The 20,903-nt window shown below is 33.4% G+C and overlaps 4 protein-coding genes across 6 annotated transcripts; 2 read left to right on the forward strand and 2 right to left on the reverse strand.

Annotated features, from left to right (window-relative positions):
- Positions 1 to 1,671: 1,671 nt before the first annotated feature.
- On the reverse strand, positions 1,672 to 5,959 carry Nurf-38 (Inorganic pyrophosphatase Nurf-38). 2 transcript variants are annotated; one of them, XM_071773547.1, is made up of 8 exons: positions 5,757 to 5,958; positions 4,774 to 5,012; positions 3,407 to 3,493; positions 3,253 to 3,316; positions 3,053 to 3,115; positions 2,690 to 2,903; positions 2,510 to 2,619; positions 1,672 to 2,210 (listed from the first exon to the last, which is right to left on the reverse strand). In XM_071773547.1, the coding sequence occupies exons 1-8, from the start codon at positions 5,944 to 5,946 to the stop codon at positions 2,179 to 2,181; spliced, it is 999 nt and encodes a 332-aa protein (XP_071629648.1). In that variant the 5' UTR covers positions 5,947 to 5,958; the 3' UTR covers positions 1,672 to 2,178. The 2 variants fall into 2 exon arrangements, with proteins under 2 accessions (XP_071629648.1, XP_071629646.1); XM_071773545.1 differs by lacking the exon at positions 1,672 to 2,210 and adding an exon at positions 2,236 to 2,380 and having other exon boundaries at positions 5,757 to 5,959.
- A 2,067-nt stretch (positions 5,960 to 8,026) lies between these two features.
- On the forward strand, positions 8,027 to 10,101 carry Prx5 (Peroxiredoxin 5). Its single transcript, XM_071773555.1, has 4 exons — positions 8,027 to 8,252; positions 8,871 to 9,008; positions 9,351 to 9,482; positions 9,620 to 10,101. The coding sequence occupies exons 1-4, from the start codon at positions 8,148 to 8,150 to the stop codon at positions 9,809 to 9,811; spliced, it is 567 nt and encodes a 188-aa protein (XP_071629656.1). The 5' UTR covers positions 8,027 to 8,147; the 3' UTR covers positions 9,812 to 10,101.
- Positions 10,102 to 10,794: 693 nt separating this feature from the next.
- Kap-alpha1 (karyopherin alpha1) lies at positions 10,795 to 17,513 on the forward strand. 2 transcript variants are annotated; one of them, XM_071773533.1, is made up of 8 exons: positions 10,795 to 11,166; positions 12,724 to 12,933; positions 13,032 to 13,226; positions 13,309 to 13,529; positions 13,661 to 13,924; positions 14,010 to 14,214; positions 14,309 to 14,612; positions 14,707 to 17,513. In XM_071773533.1, exons 2-8 carry the CDS (start codon positions 12,724 to 12,726, stop codon positions 14,901 to 14,903), a joined length of 1,596 nt encoding a protein of 531 aa, XP_071629634.1. In that variant the 5' UTR covers positions 10,795 to 11,166; the 3' UTR covers positions 14,904 to 17,513. The 2 variants fall into 2 exon arrangements, with proteins under 2 accessions (XP_071629634.1, XP_071629633.1); XM_071773532.1 differs by having other exon boundaries at positions 10,824 to 11,166; positions 13,029 to 13,226.
- On the reverse strand, positions 17,109 to 20,706 carry Torip (Torsin interacting protein). Its single transcript, XM_071773542.1, has 3 exons — positions 20,512 to 20,706; positions 18,948 to 19,811; positions 17,109 to 18,877 (listed from the first exon to the last, which is right to left on the reverse strand). The coding sequence occupies exons 1-3, from the start codon at positions 20,518 to 20,520 to the stop codon at positions 18,599 to 18,601; spliced, it is 1,152 nt and encodes a 383-aa protein (XP_071629643.1). The 5' UTR covers positions 20,521 to 20,706; the 3' UTR covers positions 17,109 to 18,598.
- Positions 20,707 to 20,903: the final 197 nt, after the last annotated feature.

Consider the following 20,903-nt stretch of genomic DNA (forward strand, 5'->3'; position numbering starts at 1 on the left):
TAGAGGATGGAAAAATCCACACAAATAAAAAAAAAGTTTTACTTTTCTGGAGTGACGGCTCTTCCATTGTCTTCTGATATTTATGCGAACCGAATCGAAACGTAAAACATTAAGTTCCCGAGTGTATACGCCAATACCCATTCCAATTAATATGATAAATTTATTGGCAATGTCAATTTTAAATGTAACTTAAAGCGAAAATCTATTCTCGCATTTGTTACATTACATCTTTCATTATGCGTTGACCTACGTGCCAGTTTACGTACGGGTCTGTAAAAGTGTAAATAAATGATCAGCACTTAACGTAACGTGTTATGAATATTTTGTGCGGAAAGCTTCAGTAAGCTGCGAGTGCGAACATTCAGTCATCCCTGTTAACTTGTAAAATGCAGTCGCTTTAAATTTAAACTTAAGAGGGATGTTCGATTCTGAATCGAAAGATCGATTTTAAAAAATCGATCTTTTTCTATTCGATTTTAAGATAATTATTTTAATAAAGAATCGATTTTTAATTCGTTAATAAAAATCAGTAGCATGTACGTTAAATTTTTACACCATATTATTTTATCTTTTTTCATACACTTTGATAAAATATATATATATATATATATGTCAAATACTTTGTCAATTTTTTTATTTTTATACGCAAAATAACATGAAAAATTGATTTATGTATAAAACAAAATATCTTTATTTAAAAAAAATCTTTTTAAGAAAATAAGAATCTTTGAATCTTGAAAATACCACTATCTAAAATAGGTCTTCTATATATTAAATATAAAAAGTATTGTATTAATATAGATACTTATTTTTTTAATTATGTACGATATTTTTAAATCGATTTTTGAAAATTGATCTTTTTAATACGGTCCTTTTAGTGAATCGATTTGTTGTTGAAATTCAAAATCGATTTAGAAATTATTATGAAAAGCGAACATCACTTAAAATTGCGCAAATATTTTTATATATATTAAATATATCTTCAAAAAATATATCTATACATATATGTAACGTATCTAACAAACAAAAAATATCTAATATTTCATATATTTCAACATTTTAACATTTTAGATTTACTACACACATATGCAGAAATATACTTCTCTTAAATTTCATAACGTATTTTCTAACAAAAAAGTCATTGGATTATATTCCTCAAGTGTCTTCTACTCCTAAAAATAATCGAGAAATAACCATTTATTCGATCTTTTTAGTAGATACGGCAATTTGCTTTTACACTCTCGAGACCCAACTGCAGAATTTATCGCACCAAAGGGCTCCTCTACTCTGTAGGTCCACAGCGGATGCGTGCCACGTGAAAGAATATATGTAGTTCCTAGCACATGTTGCTAAGTACATTTTCAGAAGAAGACAAATGTCTCTTTGGAGACCGCTATCTGTGGAACATTGTGTCCAAAGACGTGGCCTCGGTGAAATACAATAAGATCAATTTATAATCACGTCACATTTGCCCATCCAATCACGGCTTTTCCACATTATTTGAAAAATACCGCGAAAGAGCATCTTTGACTATCCATCTCAAATTCAAGATAATACGTAGAAAATATAAATAGAATGTGTGTAAGGTATAAATATATGAATGATGTAATATAAATATTCTAAAATAATGTGAAAAATAAGGATAACTCTTAGAAATAATACATATGCATCTGTACCCAGGCCAGTTTGTTTATTGTTATCTCCATATTAGGAAAAATACTGAAGAGAGAACTTAACCGCGTTTTTTTTTTTTACTAAGGAACCCATCTGCTTAAACCTGTACAGCTATATCACAACCCATAAATGAGATTATGTCTCTTTCGTGGTACATCGAAACGTGCCGTTATCGATGTAACATCATTGGATAATATATATGCGGAGCATATTCGAAAAGGTGCTATTTGTATAAACAGTTTTTATCCTATGTCACTTAATTTAACATAAATTTGTGTACCTATTAAAAAAGAATGAGATTTTAATGACAACAAGCAGTAGCGCCGCATATATATTGAATTGTTTAAATGCTATTTATAATTATTCGAATGCAATGAAAAAAATTATGTATTAGTGAAAAACATAAAGATGATAAATGAGAAAGAACTCCATGTTGAATATGAGCGAACGAAGAAGCTGACTTCGATATAGTTGACTGAACGAAGATATCCTTTTTTTTTACCTTCATTTAAGATGTACGTAATGCCATTTATCGACTGAAATCATACATTATAAAAACAATTTAATGAACAAGGGTTTTAATTCACATACATTCAGCATCAATAAAGTCTTCATATACATAATTCAAGTATTCGAAAAGTAAATACAATTTTTAGGTCCCATCATAACTATTACAATTTGGGATGCATGAAGTAATATTTGTCAACTGAAAGTGAATTAGAACATTAAAAGTACTATTACATGTGAAAAAGAATTTAAAAAAACTAATGAGAATTCCAATTTATATAAAAAAAAAATTTATATTTATCTTTATTGTTATACTTGAGTTATTTACCTATTGGTTCGACGGCTTGAGGTTCTACTGGCTCAGGCGCCTTTTCTAAAATCTCCTCTGCAACTTCTGTGGTAATCTTGAAAGGACTCCCCTCCACTGTTACATTAGAACTGTAAAAATAATACATGAAATACCATCTCAATTACTTTATCTACAATTTGAAAACTAATTTTTACGTACCAGTCTATTTCACTAGATGAACCTTCCTGTTTGATTAAATTTTGCCAATGTTGATGCACTTCATCAATAATGTGCAGTGCAAAGTCTCGTGTTTTTGCTTCCCCATTAAATGCAAATTGATTTTCTGGTTTTCCATCCGGAATTTTATATATCTTAAACCATTCAATTGTAGCTTTCAATAAACCTGGGAAATGTGTCTCCATATCGTTTATATCTGCAATAATATTTGTCAAGTTAGCGATACGAATACAAAATCTCCTATTTGAACTTTCTGCATGTTCAAGAATTTTAATCGAAAAGAATGTATTATATTAAGTACTGCATAAGCATAATCTTAATAAATTTGAATTAAAATATAATTACCGTTCATTTGATCTGCCAAAGGATCATTAACATCAATTACAATAATTTTCCAATCAGTTTCGCCTAAAATAAAAATTGTTTATAATGACATTTAGATACTATTGTATTTTTTCTGTGCATATATAACTTATCCTAATATATATTTTGGGAAATATATCTGTCCAATAGTTTTAATTAATAAATAACTTTAATTATCTAACCTTCATCAATAAGTGCTACAGTTCCAAGAACTTTCACTTTTAATACCTCGCCTCGTTTGGCAACCTATATCAATGCAAATATATTTTTATCAATAATTAGTACATGACAAATAAAACTATTTGTGTGAAATATGTCATTGCAATTATTTCTCACCTTGTATCCTATTTCAAGAACATCAATAGGATCATTGTCACCTTTGCAGCCTGTTGCTTCATCCAAAACATCAGGATTTTCCCATGTCTGTTAATTAAATATATATTATTTAGTACGGTTATCTTTATTATAATAACAAGTACAAAAAATAACAAATTATATAGTATTAGAGTAAAGTGCCCTATTATAAGACAGGATCCTAATATGAGATATATGTCAAGCTAAAAGATCCTATATAGACCTCATCTGTTGATTCCACCATGAAAAAACCCTGCCATCTCATATTAGGATTCTATATTAAACAGCTTTTAATAAGAGATAAAAAATGTATCTTTTCTGTTAAGAAACCAGGAAACGAAATAACATTTCAAGAGTAATGGAAAATAATAAGTGACAAATATAAGTGTGCGCCTTGAATTACAAGCTTATATATGTGCAAGATATATGAACATGAGATAAGGATTATATATAGATATCCACTTAGTGTCAGTTCAATGTATAATTGCTCAAATCAATAAGACCGTCATTGAATCACACGTATTATTATTAGGAAAAGATGATAAATCAATGAGATCATCATTGAATGACACATATTATTAAGAAAAGAGTGATAGTTTATCTATGATATTTGATCAAGTAATGATTAAAAGAATGTATTTTATTAAAAATATACTTGACGCAAAATGCTATCGCTCCTCTGATATAGGCAAGTGTTATAAATGCAAAATTTTTTTAATTTAAGTTTTAAACTAGCTTTTTTCTTCATTTCGTTCAAAAAAGTCTTTTTTTGTTTTCAGTTTCTTTGAGGCTACAAAAAATGGTGTGTGTGTGTGTAATATTTTGTGTAGTTTTAAAGAAACTGAAAACAAAAAAGACTATACATATATATATATATGTATATATGAATGCACAATAGCTCAGTAGTAGAACAGTTGCTTCTTGAGCAAAAAAACTCAGATTCCTGTAGGCCTATTCTGTAACTCTTAACGACAGTTTCGCTATCGTTATATTTGCGTTGCGCATATATTATATATGGTAAAAAAGCTGCGCAACGACAATATAACGATAATGAAACTGTCGTTAAAGCCCTTTGCACAATAGGCGATAGCGATAGCGATAGCGACAAAGTTGCCGACAAAAGTATAGCTTTGTCAGCAACTTTATCGCTGTCGCTATCGCTATCGCCTATTGTGCAAGGGGCTTAAGAGTTATTACAGAATAAGCCCACTGTGTTCCTGTCATTCCACATATGATGTAAGGAATTTATAATAAATAAATATTATTCCACTGTGATAGACACAAGAATCGAAAATGTTATCAAAATAAGCAATTAAATAACAATTGAGTATTGTTGCTAGAATTCCTACTTGTGGCAAAGCTCCATAATTCCATATGTAACCATGGTGAGGGAAACAATTAGCGACAAATCTCAATTTGCCTTTCTTGACATCCTGCTTAATGGGATTCAAAGGCTCTTTAAGACATATCTCCATTTTGGCGTTTGTCCATCTTGGTATTTCGACAATCATGTGCATGGTCTTGTTTTCTTCGTTGGCATAGAGCGGAATGTCATGCATAGGCGAGATTGGGACACCCGACTCATTTTCTACAAGTAAGAAAAGAAATTTAAAAGTATTGTAAAAAAGAAATACATATAAAATATTAATTATTCAGAATAGTTATTCCATATGCTAATTCAGAATAACAGTTATTCCACGTGCAACAATAAATGTCTCAGAAAAATCTCTGATATGAAGAAAAACAATATAAAACTGAAGAAAAATTTGTATGCATAAGAACATAAGTCTGAAGCATAATCAGAACTCATTCCTAACTTCCTCATTCCATGATGTCTAACAAAAATATTATACTTTCACTCAACAGCCTAAATGTCACACGGTCGTATCGAATCAGATCGATGTGGGGACCGTGTGAAAAAACGATCGTGGACGTTTGCCATTCGAAACATCGTTATTTCATCCGCGAAATGCGTCGCAAGTAACGGCGGTAACGAACTTGAAGCCCGGGAATCCCGGGATCGAAATCCGACCGTTAGAAAACGGCGCGCGATCGATCGGAGGCTCCTCTGAATTATTCACCGTCAAGACGGTGACAATGCGCGAAGACCTCGCTCGCGGTGCCGCGATTCCGTGTCGTTCGAGAAAATTCGAGCGAGTCAACGCAATTAATGATAACGTCGTAGACGTTTAATGGCATGCCGCGCGCGAATGCACATCCGTGACCTAGCGACCTTAACGAAGTTCACGGCCTCCTCTCGGCGTCGAGTGCCGACTTCCGCGGCTTACACAATTGTCGTATCTACGTCACGTATCACGTCGAATATACTCACTTAAAAATACTCTGTAGTCCGTGCTATTGAGCGCACCCCTCTCGACGGTTGTGTACGACATGTCTCGGCAAGGTTTCGCGAAAGCAACGAGCTTCGTCAACGCCGGTCTACTGGTTGTTACGAATCGCGATGGAATAGCGAGCCTCGCCAAGCCGTGGCAACGTAACACGTGCAACGTTACCAGAGACATTCTGCCATCTGTCGTCCCGCGCGGCGCTCCTCCGCCAACGCTGCGGAAGAAACGTTGTTATCAACGTTATCAACAGCAGAGAGAACCTCATAGAAGTTTAAAATTAGCCGGACAACTTCGACTTATGACATTTTTTTTTACGAATCGATTGTTAGTCGTTTGTTATTGATTGTTAGACTAATTAGAACGTTTTTTAGTTAATAGTTTTTACGTAATCACGAAAATAATTTTTAGTGTTAATTTAGCCGCATAGAATTCTTTACAATTTTTGGTTTAAACCGGGGTCAATCGATGCGGAATCGTTTGTTAGTTCCGAATATACCAATTAAAACGTTTGTTAGGGCCGGGGCAGGTGGAAGCACATAAAATTGCAGGAGCCATGAGCAGAAAGCAGAAGCCATATGCGCATGCGCTATGGTATCCGTAGAGCTCTAACAGATATTTCAAACTGTTATTGCGCTTGTAAGGCTGATCTATCATCTAAACAAAAGTGCAAACATATCGCAGTTGTGTGTATTTATGTCAATGAAGAATGTACCGTACTATACACCCACAACTGACCAGCCACTAATATAGAATAAATTTTATACAGTGATTATATACTTCCAATCCGCAAAATACAAAAAAATAAGGGTGCACCGCAAACAGTTCAGTTTCACAAAGAATAAATGCTTCGGACAAATGCTGCTCAGTAGATGAAATTGAACACGTACAAAAAAAATTCTGTCGCTAAAGTACCCATTTGCGAAATAATTACAAACTGAAAAATTAGCTCAATCGGAAATAGCTTTTCACAAGCAAGAAAAAAAGAAGCTTCTGGAAGAATTGCGTTGTGCTAATTCTTTCTTCGAGGACGAGCGTGGCCTAGTAGACAGCGCACTGGTCTATTGAGCCAAAGGTCCCGGGTTCGATTCCCGGTAGATCTAGAAAATTTTATTCGCTCGTTCTCCTCTCGGAAGGCAATGGCAAACCACCGAGAGTATGTCTTGCCACAAAAAATTGCCGTTCGAATAAATCGGCGTTAAACTGTAGGTTCCATATACAATGTGTATAATCCACGTGCGCAACACATGTATATGAAGAGAATACCATGCCCTTCTTAGCTACCGCATGAATTTTCGGGCCCAACAGCAAAGGACTTTCCTTGAATTCAATGCCATAGCAAATCCAAAATTCTTGGTCAAATATGATTTAACATTTCTGAAAAATAAGCGAGGTATATGAGGCTGGTATTAAATTTGTGAAAGAGATGGTTTCTCATCTTTCACAAATTTGATACCAGCCTCATATACCTTACTTATTTTTGTTCCCGCAACTAACTTTTTCAAGATCTCTTCTTCCAATTGTAACAAAATTCGGACGTATATATGTAACCGTAGAAGTAAGAATCGAGCAACGCGATTGGTCGAAACCTTACTGTTACGTTCTACGAAAAGTGTGTGTGCCCTGTAACGCCTGTGTCGCGTGCGTACCGTCGCGCGTTCGTGGCGGACAGCTGACCGTCACAAAGCTAATAAGAATAGAAAAAGATAAAAAGTGAATTAAACCGGGTTTAAATTCAAGTTATTATTTATTGGTAGTCGGCGAAAATTACGAAAAAAATTTATTAGAAACACTGATCGATATTTTAAATTTTTTAACGCTATAATCTTGTTGATGACAATAATGACATGAATGCATATGATAAGCACAATTTCATGAAAATGCACGATATATCGCGTGAATGTACATACATGTCTTTTTTCAAACACATATTTTTTTTACTATAATTAAAGACAATTTCTCAAATTATAACACAATCTTGGAGCGATATACTCCATTAACTCCATAAATAACGAATGTTTTTCAATGGCGCCTTATTACATTAATGCACCAGAAAGATTATTGATATCGAGAATAGCTTTTGCATGTATAAGTTTACGTGGGCTTAATTACGCTTAATCATTTCTAGAGTGATTTGATTCGATTTGTTTTGAAGTTAGCGAAACGCACGATGAGTAAAGTCGCTATTACGGAATTACATAATAGGATCATGCAATAGCGTGCAATAACGTGCCGGCCCTGCCCCTGCCGGCCGCTCATCTGTGAACGTTCACAACGAATCGCTACTATCGCGCTAGTTTCGCTCGCGACCCCGTATATCCCGTAGCGCACAAGTTGGGATTTGCATTTTGCACTCGTTGCACCCGTACATATACTACATGAGTCAGCTGCTAAGCCGTGTTGTTTTCGCGAACGGACGGTGGTCGACGTTCAGTTGTTTCCCACGAAGCTTTCACGTATCATCACGAAAAATGGTTATTGCCGTGAGTATTCTTTGATCTGGTTATCTTGGTAGCGATTCATTGATTATCTTTCCCTCCTTTGAGAGATTTCTCCTTGTGATGCATCATGACCATGGAATGACGCACAATATAAGTCACAAGATATATGTACATATAATCGCTGATCGAGGCTACGTTCCGATATTCATTGTCAGTACTGAAAAACTATAATGTACGTCACGTAAACTATAGATTTTCAATACTTGCAGCGAATATCGGAACGCAGCCCAAAGCTGATAAGACCAGAATACAATAGATTCTACACACTATGACAATGTTTGGGTAGTTTTACAGTTACTTGTATTGCTTACCTATTGCATCGTGATAAACATTATATAATTTAAATAGCAAAAGATAGAATGAATTGTGATTAAGGCAAACTTGTGCTAAGGCAGACAACGTAACATGTAATTTATGTTTGTGACATATGTATGTAACATATATATTTAATTTATTTTCAAAGTGATTGCTAATCGCTGGTCAAGTTTCTCATACTTACACGAATAGATGATGTCTTGTCAAATATGATGAATGATTTCCCTTTACAGGGATAATGTCCCTTATTTAAAGACAAAAGATCAATTATGAATAACTTTCAAGGTTGGTGACAAATTACCCAGCGTGGATCTTTTTGAGAACACGCCGGCAGACAAGGTGAATCTAGCAGAGGCTGCAGCTCGGTCCAAGAGCATCATAGTGTTTGGTGTGCCAGGTGCATTTACGCCCGGTTGTTCAAAGGTAAAGAAAGAAAACTAATTTCTTAATAGTTGCCTAAATTTTTTATATAAATCTAACACTTCCATATATCTTAATAAAATAAAATTAGAAACCTTTCTTTTACTTTGGATATAGCTTTGGATTTAATTTTAATTTTTCTATTAATGCAATATTTTTTATTTAAATTTTCTTTATTTAAACTTTCCAGTTAGAACAAAATTATGTAAAATTTTCATTTTAGCAAATTTATGCAATTATATTGTATATGTAGATGTATAGCATGTAACAGGATAAATTTTTTGAATGATGGATTACATCAATATTTGTGATTTGTGTAATTCACTTATTAATATTGATTTTCAGACTCATTTGCCTGGTTATGTTCAAAAGGCGGGTGAACTGAAGAGTAAGGGAATTTCAGAGATTTTCTGTGTCAGTGTTAATGATCCATTTGTTATGGCAGCCTGGGGAAAAGAACATGGTGCAGCAGGGAAAGTATGCTCATTTGATTATTGCACCTATCGAATTAAAAAAAAAACTATATGTCATCAATGATTTATTACATTACAATTTAAATTTCCTTAGTCTTTTGTAATTAAGTTATTTTCTAAAAGGGTTATTTCTACTCTTAGGTACGAATGTTAGCTGATCCTAAAGCAGAGTTTACAGATGCCATTGATCTTGGTATGGATTTACCGCCTTTAGGAGGCAAACGCAGCAAACGTTATTCTATGGTTATTGAAGATGGAAAAGTAAAGGAGATCAATGTTGAACCAGATAACACTGGTCTATCCTGCTCCCTAGCAGATCGCATCAAAGTTTAAAGCAAGGCTATCTTGATATTTCCTTTTTTTTCATCTTTCATGTGTGTACTGTTAATATTAATAACTAACTGTTAATATTTTATTCCTTGAACTTAGTGATTTCGTTTTTAAATTGAAAAAACTGTTGTGATACGTTGCTTTTAGTTAAGTTTTTGTATGTTGCGATAGAAATATTTCAATGTATGTTTCTATAATTATTTTTATTATATAATGATATATCTTATGAAGATATCAAGGAATTTTACAAAAGTAGCTACTTGAATGCTTAATAAATCCAAATAATTTATCAATTTCATGATTATACATATCTTTTATAACTTATGAAGAAAATTAGTGAGACTTACATTGTATAATAAAGGTTCATTAATGAGAAAATTCAGTTTTTTTTTTTCCAAATAAATTCTAAAAGAACTGCATTCTGTTCGAACTTGTAGCATTAATTTTGAGTATATTGCGTGATATACACATACATTATAAACCATTCAGCATATATATATAATTTTTATTTATTGTGAAATGACTAGATAGATTCGTTCTGCATTGATATTTTTTGCATTTAAAACGAAATAATTAAGTATAATAATATAATATAATAAATGAAAGAAAGAGGAAAGACAAAAAGAACAAAAAGTCGTATTACATTCGATCTGGAAGTGACTTCTTTTTATTAACTTTTTTTATCTTTTATTATCTTTCTATTAAACTTTTGCCTTTAATCGAAGGTCAATCGGCCAATCTGGAGGTAACTATTTCAGGTACATAAATTTACGTCATAAGTCATTAGTAATTGAAGACATTAATATATGAATACATATACTTTCGTATTCCTATCTGAAGTTAGTCATTCTCGAGACGAACGTCAATACGCTTCAAACGGTACGTACACTTCAATTTTTGTCCGCGTAGCTATAGGAATTTCCATTAATATAAAACGGCGTTCGATTATTATTATTATTAGTATTATTATTGTTTCCCTTTCACGTGACAAAATGTTCCGAATGCAAACACTAAAATATATTCTATAATTATTTTGTGTCGTCGAGAGGTCATTGCGAACCGCGTGATGCGAAACGCGCGAGAGTGCAATGCGCGCGCGCACGTGTCGGACCGCGCCGAACCAATCGGCGCGCCGCGCGCGACAGTTGGCCGGCCAATCCGTGATCCCTTGCGCGTCGCGCCATTGTGCTAAAGCTAACCGTGCGCTTTCCGATCTGCCATCGTCGTCGGCGCATAGTTCACGGCGGAGAGAGAGAACAGAGAAAGGGCTCTCGCGGCGGTGCCTGGGTTTTCGTTGCACTTGCATGATCTTTTACGCCTGACTCTTGATCCTGAGATTCGAATCTGCTCTCACAGCCGTAAGTAGAATGTGTGACCGTTATCACGCCGACGTCCGAGCCCCGATCCGCGGGCCGAGACCGCCAATGGACGCTCTGTCGCGCGCGCGTTGACGTGCCGAAGGATCGAGAGGATTCCAGGCCAATGTCAGTCCGCGTTGGCCGTGCGCGTGCCAAGATGTCCAAAGCGGGCGATCGCGCGTCGCGGAGGATCGGCGACGGTGCCGAATCCGCCGCGCGTCGTGTCGCGGACGGCACGGCGACGATGCGTGATCGGCGCGGACGTTACCTTCGCTCTTCCCTCCGCGCGGCATCCCCGCCCCGACGATCTCGTCGTCAATTAAGTCCTAACCCTCACGCGGAATCCATTGTCAGATGACCGTCGCGACTACGATGATGGGATCGCGATTCGCTGCCCGCCTTCTATTTTTTCCTCTCTTTTCTTCCGCGCAGCGAAACTTCTTTTCCCTCGCGAAACAGGTTCCGCTTGCAGCATCGTCATTTTCGCCCCTCGCCTTTGTATTCTTGTTCGCATTCATATGACGAGTACGTCAGTGCATCTATACATGTGCACACCTATGTATGCGCGAGCGCGCGCGCGCGTACATATTTGAAGATATTTTTAAACGAAAGAGAGAGGGGGAGAGAGAGAGTGAGAAATTAGCTTCCCCTTTTGCTTATACAATTCTCAAGTATAGCTTATATGTTTGATATAAATAATTATTAGATTGCAAAATTGTTGTGAGTAGATAATTGCAAATCTTCTCTTTTTTTACCAACAAGGCTTAGGTAGTAACGTACAAAAAAAATTAGTTCTATTTTTATTGTTTCTAAATAATGAGAAATGCTAATGCTAAGGATTAAAACTGTTGTAATTTTATTTTTGAAACTATTAGAATTAATATGACGTATATTGTTTTGTAATATAATTTCCACAAACATTTATATGCATTACTATCGAGATACTTGGTCTAGCATGCATCTTTCTTTCTCGCTTTTCTTGATATTATATATTGATTGAGAACTATTATAACTATAAAACTGCAACGTCAAAAACATTTATATAATAATTTTCTTCCTGGAAGCAAGAATTTTATTTATTAATTACAGTAAAAAAAAATATTAGATAGAAATTTAAAATACATAAAGATTAGTTAATATATATTTTTAGACATATCAATGATAAAGTATTAGATGATAACTTACGAATTCAATTACTACATAATCTATGTAACAATAATAAGTAAAAATCTTTTTCAGTGTTCTTATAGTAAATATGATCTCTTCCAAACTTTAAAAAATTTTCAATTTTGATGTACAAGTATATAAAAATATCTTCTGTATGTCTGACAAAGAAAACTGATAATTTTAATGTAGTACGAATAGATTATTATAAATTTAGAGCATTGAAGATTGATTGATTGCAATACATCATTAAATAATCCCTGAATTATATCGTAACTTTTTCTTGCGCTGTTTTAATAAAAAAATTGTATTAAATTAAAATGTAATAATAATCTAATAATATAAAAATAATGTAATAACGTAAAAATGTAATAATATAATTTGTATTTTTAGATGTCAACTGGACCTACACATAAACATCGTTATAAAAACGTAGGATTAGATTCACAAGAACTGCGGAGACGCAGAGAAGAAGAGGGAGTCCAATTAAGAAAGCAGAAACGTGAGCAGCAATTATCAAAACGTCGCAATGTTCCTAACATTGTTGCGGATGAAGATAATGTTACAGCTACAGACGAATATTCACTTCCTACAGCACAATCGGTAATATGATTATTGTATTTATTTGTTTACTGGTTTTATGTATAATTTGTTTTATGATAATTTTCTTATTTTACATAATACAATTTATATTTTAGCAGTCTCCTGGTATTATAACATCTGAAATGGTAGATGCATTGTATAGTCCTAACATACAAGATCAATTGGCAGCAACACAGAAATTTAGAAAATTATTATCAAGAGAGCCAAATCCTCCTATAGATGAAGTGATACAAACAGGGATTGTACCACAATTTGTTGAATTTCTTAAAAATAATACAAATTGCACTCTACAGGTACATGGAAATTAGTATAAACATTTTATCTTTTGTTGTATATCAAGAACTTACATAAATAATAATTATTATTAATTATTAGTTCGAAGCAGCATGGGCTTTGACAAACATAGCAAGCGGTACATCTCAACAAACGCGCATTGTGATAGATGCAGGAGCTGTCCCTACTTTCATTTCTTTACTTGCTTCTGAGTATGAAGATGTGCAGGAACAAGCTGTTTGGGCATTGGGTAATATTGCGGGAGATAGTCCCGAATGCAGAGATCATGTCTTAGCCAACGGTATCCTCACACCGCTTCTACAGTACGTTTCTTTACATTTACAGTTTTCATGTAAATTATCGTCTAATGTTATTAAGAAAAGTTAAACATAAAATACTCTTAGATACGCGTCGTGTAACATTATTACAAACAATATCGCACTATTTTTTACAGACTGCTATCAAAGGCGACACGACTTTCCATGACCCGCAATGCGGTATGGGCATTATCAAATCTCTGTCGAGGAAAAAATCCAGCACCGGCTTTTCCAAAGGTTGCACCATGTTTACCAGTGTTAGCACATCTTCTTAATCATACTGACTTTGATGTACTTGCTGATGCTTGTTGGGCTCTTTCTTATTTGAGCGATGGTCCAAATGATAAGATACAAGCTGTTATTGATGCTGGCGTTTGCAGACGTCTCGTAGAACTTCTCATGTATGTTAAAATTTATATAAGATTTATTATGTAAGATTAATTTTATGTAAATGTGGATTATAACAATTGATGAAAATGTTTTCAGGCATGAACAAAATAACGTTATAAGCGCGGCTCTTCGTGCTGTAGGTAACATAGTTACTGGAGATGATGTGCAAACGCAAGTTGTATTAAATTGCTCGGCATTACCGTGTCTATTACATCTCTTAAGTTCGCCACGGGAAAGTGTTCGTAAAGAGGCTTGCTGGACAGTCTCTAATATCACTGCCGGAAATCCCCAACAAATACAAGTACGTCTCAATCTTTCGAGCATAATAGCATAACTTTATTTATATATCATATATTAATAACTTATATTAACGTCTTTTTTATATAATTTTGCAGGCGGTGATTGATGCTAATATCTTTCCGGTTTTAATCGAGATTTTGAGTAAAGCTGAATTCAAAACACGCAAAGAAGCTGCATGGGCAATTACAAATGCTACTAGTGGCGGAACGGCCGACCAAATTCGATACCTCGCAATGCAAGGATGTATTCCGCCACTCTGTGACTTGCTTACTGTTATGGATGTCAAGATCGTTCAGGTCGCTTTGAACGGAATAGAGAATATTTTACGTCTGGGAGAACAAGATGCAACCATGCATAACGGTCTCAATCCTTATGCAGTTCTTATTGAAGAATGTTATGGTAAAGTATCAACTAAATACAAGTTTTATATGAAAGATATGTCGATTAATAAATATTAACACGGTAGTAATCAATATCTCTTGTAATGTTTTAGGCCTAGACAAAATAGAATTCTTGCAATCTCATCAAAATATGGATATTTATCAAAAGGCCTTCGATATTATTGAACGATTCTTTGGGTCTGAGGAAGAAGATACCAGACTTGTACCTTCAATCGATTCGCAAGGACAAGAATACCAGTTCACCGCACCAGATTCTTCCCAACTACCAGTGCAAGGCTTTGAATTCTAATGAACTATCTTTCTTGATATAACTGTTTCATTTAATATTAACGTTATTCGTTCTGCAGAAATTTACAATATTTTGAAAATTGGTACGTCAATAGTAAACATGATTTTACATATTCATTCATATGAGCTGATGAGTTTATTTATGTCAAAACTAATACACTACACAGTGATCGAAATCTATTCACCGAGAATTAAAAACAGTAAAAAAATCTTCATGCACTTTCAATTTTTTTTTCCATTTAAGAGAACCATAACTCACTATATGATCTGAGATGATTTATGTTTTCGAACCTACGTCAAATTGTGACAATGTCTGCGTTAGAGCCTTGAAACAATTTGTGTAGGAACACAGACTCATATCTGCATATATTTAGTATGAGACGTTCAGTTTTTAAAACATAAACGTCTTAGTGTTTAAGTAGAAGTGGAGACAACATCAGAACAATTTGTCGAGGCAGACTCATACCTCGTCCGACATGTGACTGACGCAGAATTACGAAAAAAAAAACTTGCATTACCCTGCAAGATACTAACTGAATGACTGAAGTACGCGACTATGTAGCCAACACGGACAACATTACGCAACGCGGTACTCACCTCCTTACTATACTAGATAGAAACATGACCAATTAAACTTTTTTACTGTAAATACGTATCTCGTAATTTTAAGGCTATTCTATACAGAGTGCCCTTAAGAAACGAAGCAATAGTCATATCTGGCCGTCAACGCAACATTGCAACAGTTTGCAAGAATTGGTTGAAGTATTTGGTGTAATTTGTGATAGGCATGATTTGTACTGAGATACGTACAAAACATGTTTTGGTTTTCTTATGTTAAGTAATCGTGCGGAATGCTGACTCCAGTTATTATATCTATACTTTTGTTAATCCAGCATCACGCGATCAATTATTAGTTGTTCTTAATTATAAACATATATTTGCAGATGTATTAAATAAATAATTTTTATCTTATGTTTTATAATTGAATTTTTAAACTATCGCAGATGCGATATTTTTCAACCCTTTATTTGCATGTGATGAAAACGAATAGTAATGAAATTGTACAGCACAAAATTAGATTTTGGACATTCTGTATGAAAAGTCTATGACTGTATATATGAAATGTATTTATTATTTAGGTTTGACGATACCATACTATATTATACACAAACCTTATATATACTATCTACTTTTAGTTACCGATTTGAATCGTTATGACGGAGAACGACTGTACTACAGCTCACTAGTTGAAACTTTGCTAACATGTCACTAGCAAAGTATGCAGCTATGGATACTTGTTGCCAATTTATAAAATGCTTACCAAATAGTAATACATAAAAGAGTAATACATAGAAAAGAGGACTTGCCATTATGTTGTGCACGTTATTTCTAAATAAAACTTGGGATAAATGTGTATAATGGGTGAAATCACTATATGTATTGCATGAAACATTAGGAATTGATCTAAACCAGTGTTTTTCAATCAATATAACCAATGATCTTTAGATACTTTATAAAATTTTTATCGAAAAGTAATCTTTTATAATCGTAATTATTTTAATCGAAATTTTAATTTTACCATTTTTATTTTTTATTATATTTTTATATAATAAAAAATCAAAAATTTTATTAATACATAATATAATATAAATATATTGAATTTATATTATATTAATGTTAATAAAGCATACTATTTATTTGATGCATAGGTAAATTTTATATATGTATATGTATAAACTTATTGAAAACTTTTTCTTATAGTATTTTATTGCTCAAAGAAGATTAAAAACACTGGTCTAAATGATCATAAATATATTTTTCCTAAAAATCTGTAATAAAACGTTAGAAAATTTATTAAAATAGAAATAAAGTATAAATAGGTATTGCGTATTAAAGCTTGACACAATTATCCTAAGTTTTTCATATATATTTCATGAATTTGGTATCTGAAACAATATCTATTAAAAAGCATTGAATGCATGTGAAAAAACCAATAATCTTCTATCTAAATCACATAAGTCGATGGAAATCATATAAGATCTGTATGAAACAAAATTTGTACTTTATATGTATATTTGATATATACATATCTTGTTATTTTGAAGAAAATGATGAGAGTTAATAAGCAATTGAATAGTTGTTTAATGCGTATTTAATGAATATTTATGTATCGTTTATTATACGAATTTCATACATGTTAAAAAAATTAATTTGTTATTTTCGTATATTTGTAATTGAATATGTGTTAACAATATTTTACAATTTTATTATAAATATCGCGCATTACTAAACTTAAAATTAGAAATGTCTTGTAAATTGGCAATGAGCAGGATATGATACTCGACATTACTTCAATCATTGTATGGACTGCCGACTGACACAATCCGAAATTAAATATCACACACATACACACAAAGTAATCCTAATTACTGTATTTTATTTTGAAGCTAAATAAATATGTCATTCGGAAATGTGCGTGAAATCGCTATGTACAACAGTGTCATTATATTTTTCGAAAATAGAAATATGAAATTGTGATTAGAAAAACTCGCTAAAAATAAAATTTATTTCGTGTAACATTGGCATAACAAAATAAAGTTACATTAACAGATCTATAGATCTTATATCCCCTTAGTTTGCAACCAGAGACGAATAACTTTATCATAACTGTCATAACTGCTAATATAAACAATACTGTTGCAGATGTAAAAGAAAATGAAGGTTTTTAAATTGATACTATAATCACTTTGTATTATAATGCTAAAGAAAAAAAAATTTATTTTTGTACACAAATTTATATTATCATATAAATTAGTAAAAGATATAGGTGGTGAAAAAGCTTTATTATGTATAATGCAAAACAGATCGTAGAAAATATTTCTAATCAAATATATTCTAATTTTTCAGTTCTGACAGTTTTGATCTGATACAACTGCAGCAACAATTTAAAAGTCTCCAAAATGTTGCATCTTTATCTAATTAAGTACATCTCCCAAATTCTTTTATATTTTATACTATATTGCCACTAAACTATCATCAGATTATGTGCGATTCGTAATTTGTAATAAATTCGCAAAAATTCGTCGTTCGTATGAACTTTCCACAATGTTCGCGATTTGTGATTTGTTGTTTGTGCAGTCTAGTTCTATTACGACACATAGATAACAGAAAATCCTAAGACAAAATAAAGAAATAAATTATTCATTCTCAAAACTGTGTCTCAAAGAAACAAGTTTGTTTTAAGAAGAAATTGAAATTTACAAAGAACTCAATCAACTGAAATTAAATATAGAATGCTAATAGCTTTTTTCTTTTCTTTACGTAAAGGTAATACTAATTCTTTTTAAGTGCGAATAAAGATACAACCCATACACATTTGTACTTTAGTACTATTTTAATTTATCGAAAGAATTAGGGCAAAATTTTACCATCAAGAATCGGATATCTGAAACCAACACAAATTGATTTTATTCATGACGTTTCGCGGCTTTTGCTCTCGTTAAAAAAACCTGGAGAATCAACGGAATGTTTGAATGATAAACGAGTGCAAACTTGGCTATCTAGATTATTTACAAGTTTTGTACGAATGACGAACCGCACATAAGACGTTAATCTTAATTGAACAGTTTTGTTATTTACATAACCATCATCAATGGGCTATTATAATTGTGTACGCTCATTTTCTTGCAACTTAGATTAACAGTATCTTAATCGTGGCTCAGGTTCTACCAATATAATTGCCCCGTCTGTAATGCGCGTTACAAGTGCTGTTAAAACATCCTGATCGATGCTCTTTGACAGTTTATTATAAATCTGATTTTCCACAAAGCTTAGCTTTTTCTGTGATGATTGATAATTGTTGGTTTGCATAGTAAGAATATAAATAGCTTCTGCTACTAAAGGGTTTATTCTATCGCATAAATTATGTAATGCCTTTATCGCTTCTGCATTAATATTCAATATATCACGAATCATCTGCAATAAATTTATTCGGTTATACAAGCTTAGAGCAAAATTTACGTTTAGAATATGTATGCATACTCACCACAACCTTTTTTTTCTCCGGAGAATGGTTGTTTAATATAGTAATGATCTCACCAGCATCGTTTCCGAAATCTTCTGGATTAAATACCAGATAACTGTCTGCATCTAAAATAGTACTGCTCGCACGTGCCAGTTTAGTAGCTAAACAATCCATTGTGGCATTTTCCTTTGCAAATAACAGAATGATCGAAGGTATCTTGGGAGTTCTCGATATCACTTCGTTTATTGCGGATGAAATATCATTCCAGATGTCTGATTCTTGATTACGAAATGTTGCCTTGATGTTTTCAATTGATTCGGTTAACAGTAAGGTAGGATTGCTTCTGGATTGTGTTTTTACTTCATTCTTACGTGGAGATAATGCCAAAAAACCCATCGCCATTACTATTATAAAAATGAGGAAATAAGAAAAAGTGCTCGTATTCTGTTTACTCTTTGATGAATCAGTGTTGTCTTTAGACCTCGACTTGTCCGAATAAATATATCTTTCCTGAATAAATGTTTCTTTCTCCGAATAAACATTTCTTTCCGGTTTCTCCGAATAAACATTTCTGTCCGGTTTTTCCGAATAAACATTTCTTTCTGGAGAAATAGTTCTAGAGCGATCTAGCGAATGATATAGAAGTGCCTCTTCATCTTCCTCGCTAGAACTTTCTGTCATTTGTGTGTCATAACTAGCGCTCTGACCTCCAGGTGATACTTCAGTCTCTGATAGATTTGATCTATTTCGTCGTCTACGTCCTTGTCCCTCCATGTGTAAACTTTGAAAATTATTGTTCGTGGAATAGCTTTCCTTTGTATCTTTTTCTCTCAGAGACCTTCGACACTTAGGTGTACGTGGTACCACTTCAGGTAAACTACGATTCTGTAAAATAATAATGCATTGTCTGTATCATGAATAAATCAGAGACAGTCTGCAATTTCAATAATTTGGAATCAAATTAGTCTAATCTTGCAACGTCATTATAGAATGTTTGTCAAACTGTGTTATAAAGATAAACGCAGCTGAAAGTGACACATTTCAGTCAATATACTTTAAATATGCTAATAAAAAAAAAAAAATAAAAAGTAAAAATACATTGTAGCCTCTTGGAGAACTGTACATTATGTAATACATTAAGATATGGAAGGACATCAAAAGTTTGTTAGAAGATTTGAACAAAATATCGTGGTAGATTGATATCAACTGCATCTGCATCAAGCTCATGTTCTACTAGTAGAGACATAATCTAACAACGGATTGTCAATAGGAAGGATCTGTCCATTCCATAATCATTTAAATGGTTACAAAATAGCAAATTCTACTTGTCAGTTTCTGCAGTTAATCTGTCATCAACGTGCTAGCATTCTGTTATCAATCTGCTGATAAAATATATAATGCATAATAATAATATGCATAATATATAATGCATAATTTGAAAAATCTATTTTCAAACAGATTCGGCTATCAGGGACTACATAATCTACGTAACGTAAGAGAGAAAATTCTATATCCGTTTCGCCGAAGCGATATGACTCTTAACAATTCGAAAGTCGGTGAGCATTAATCAAACCCAAAGACATACCTCGTGCATTCCGCAGCCGGTGATAGCCGGTGAGCTTATCTCTTATTTCTTATCGTTAAAGAACAACATAACCTCGTCGCAAATCGCAACAATCGGTCATAATAGCCACATCACGAAATTTGCCGCAGGGCGCAAACGGAGTCGAAAAACGCGTCGGAGTACTCGGAGTAGTGCCAACTTAAAAGTCTGCTCCTTTTAGCTTTGTACCTTTTATCTTTTCTCCTTTTCTCTTCACCGTGGTTAAGAACAGGAAAAAAGATAAACGGTGCAAAAAGTTCAGCTGAAAAGAACAGATCTCAAGGTAGCGCCAGACTGCGCGCGATTCGTGAAATCGTGATTCGAGTTCGGAGTTCGGCGCCTCGGCGGCGGCATTCAGCGCTAACTTCAGAACT

The sequence above is a fragment of the Temnothorax longispinosus genome, chromosome 3, assembly GCF_030848805.1.
Source record: "Temnothorax longispinosus isolate EJ_2023e chromosome 3, Tlon_JGU_v1, whole genome shotgun sequence".
Classification (NCBI taxonomy): domain Eukaryota; kingdom Metazoa; phylum Arthropoda; class Insecta; order Hymenoptera; family Formicidae; genus Temnothorax; species Temnothorax longispinosus.

What these genes read in the sequence shown, in the direction of transcription:
- Nurf-38 (XM_071773545.1), bottom strand. Translation starts at nt 5,946, where the DNA reads ATGTCTCTGGTAACGTTGCACGTGTTACGTTGCCACGGCTTGGCGAGG. An exon ending in TTCTTGAAATAGGATACAAG is followed by an intron (nt 3,317 to 3,406) that starts GTGAGAAATAAT and finishes GCATTGATATAG; the next exon opens with GTTGCCAAACGAGGCGAGGT. An exon ending in TGTAGCACTTATTGATGAAG is followed by an intron (nt 3,116 to 3,252) that starts GTTAGATAATTA and finishes TTTTTATTTTAG; the next exon opens with GCGAAACTGATTGGAAAATT.
- Prx5 (XM_071773555.1), top strand. Translation starts at nt 8,148, where the DNA reads ATGAGTCAGCTGCTAAGCCGTGTTGTTTTCGCGAACGGACGGTGGTCG. An exon ending in CACGAAAAATGGTTATTGCC is followed by an intron (nt 8,253 to 8,870) that starts GTGAGTATTCTT and finishes ATAACTTTCAAG; the next exon opens with GTTGGTGACAAATTACCCAG. An exon ending in AACATGGTGCAGCAGGGAAA is followed by an intron (nt 9,483 to 9,619) that starts GTATGCTCATTT and finishes TTCTACTCTTAG; the next exon opens with GTACGAATGTTAGCTGATCC.
- Kap-alpha1 (XM_071773532.1), top strand. Translation starts at nt 12,724, where the DNA reads ATGTCAACTGGACCTACACATAAACATCGTTATAAAAACGTAGGATTA. An exon ending in CACTTCCTACAGCACAATCG is followed by an intron (nt 12,934 to 13,028) that starts GTAATATGATTA and finishes TTTATATTTTAG; the next exon opens with CAGTCTCCTGGTATTATAAC. An exon ending in TCTTATTGAAGAATGTTATG is followed by an intron (nt 14,613 to 14,706) that starts GTAAAGTATCAA and finishes GTAATGTTTTAG; the next exon opens with GCCTAGACAAAATAGAATTC.
- Torip (XM_071773542.1), bottom strand. An exon ending in CGGAGAAAAAAAAGGTTGTG is followed by an intron (nt 18,878 to 18,947) that starts GTGAGTATGCAT and finishes AATTTATTGCAG; the next exon opens with ATGATTCGTGATATATTGAA.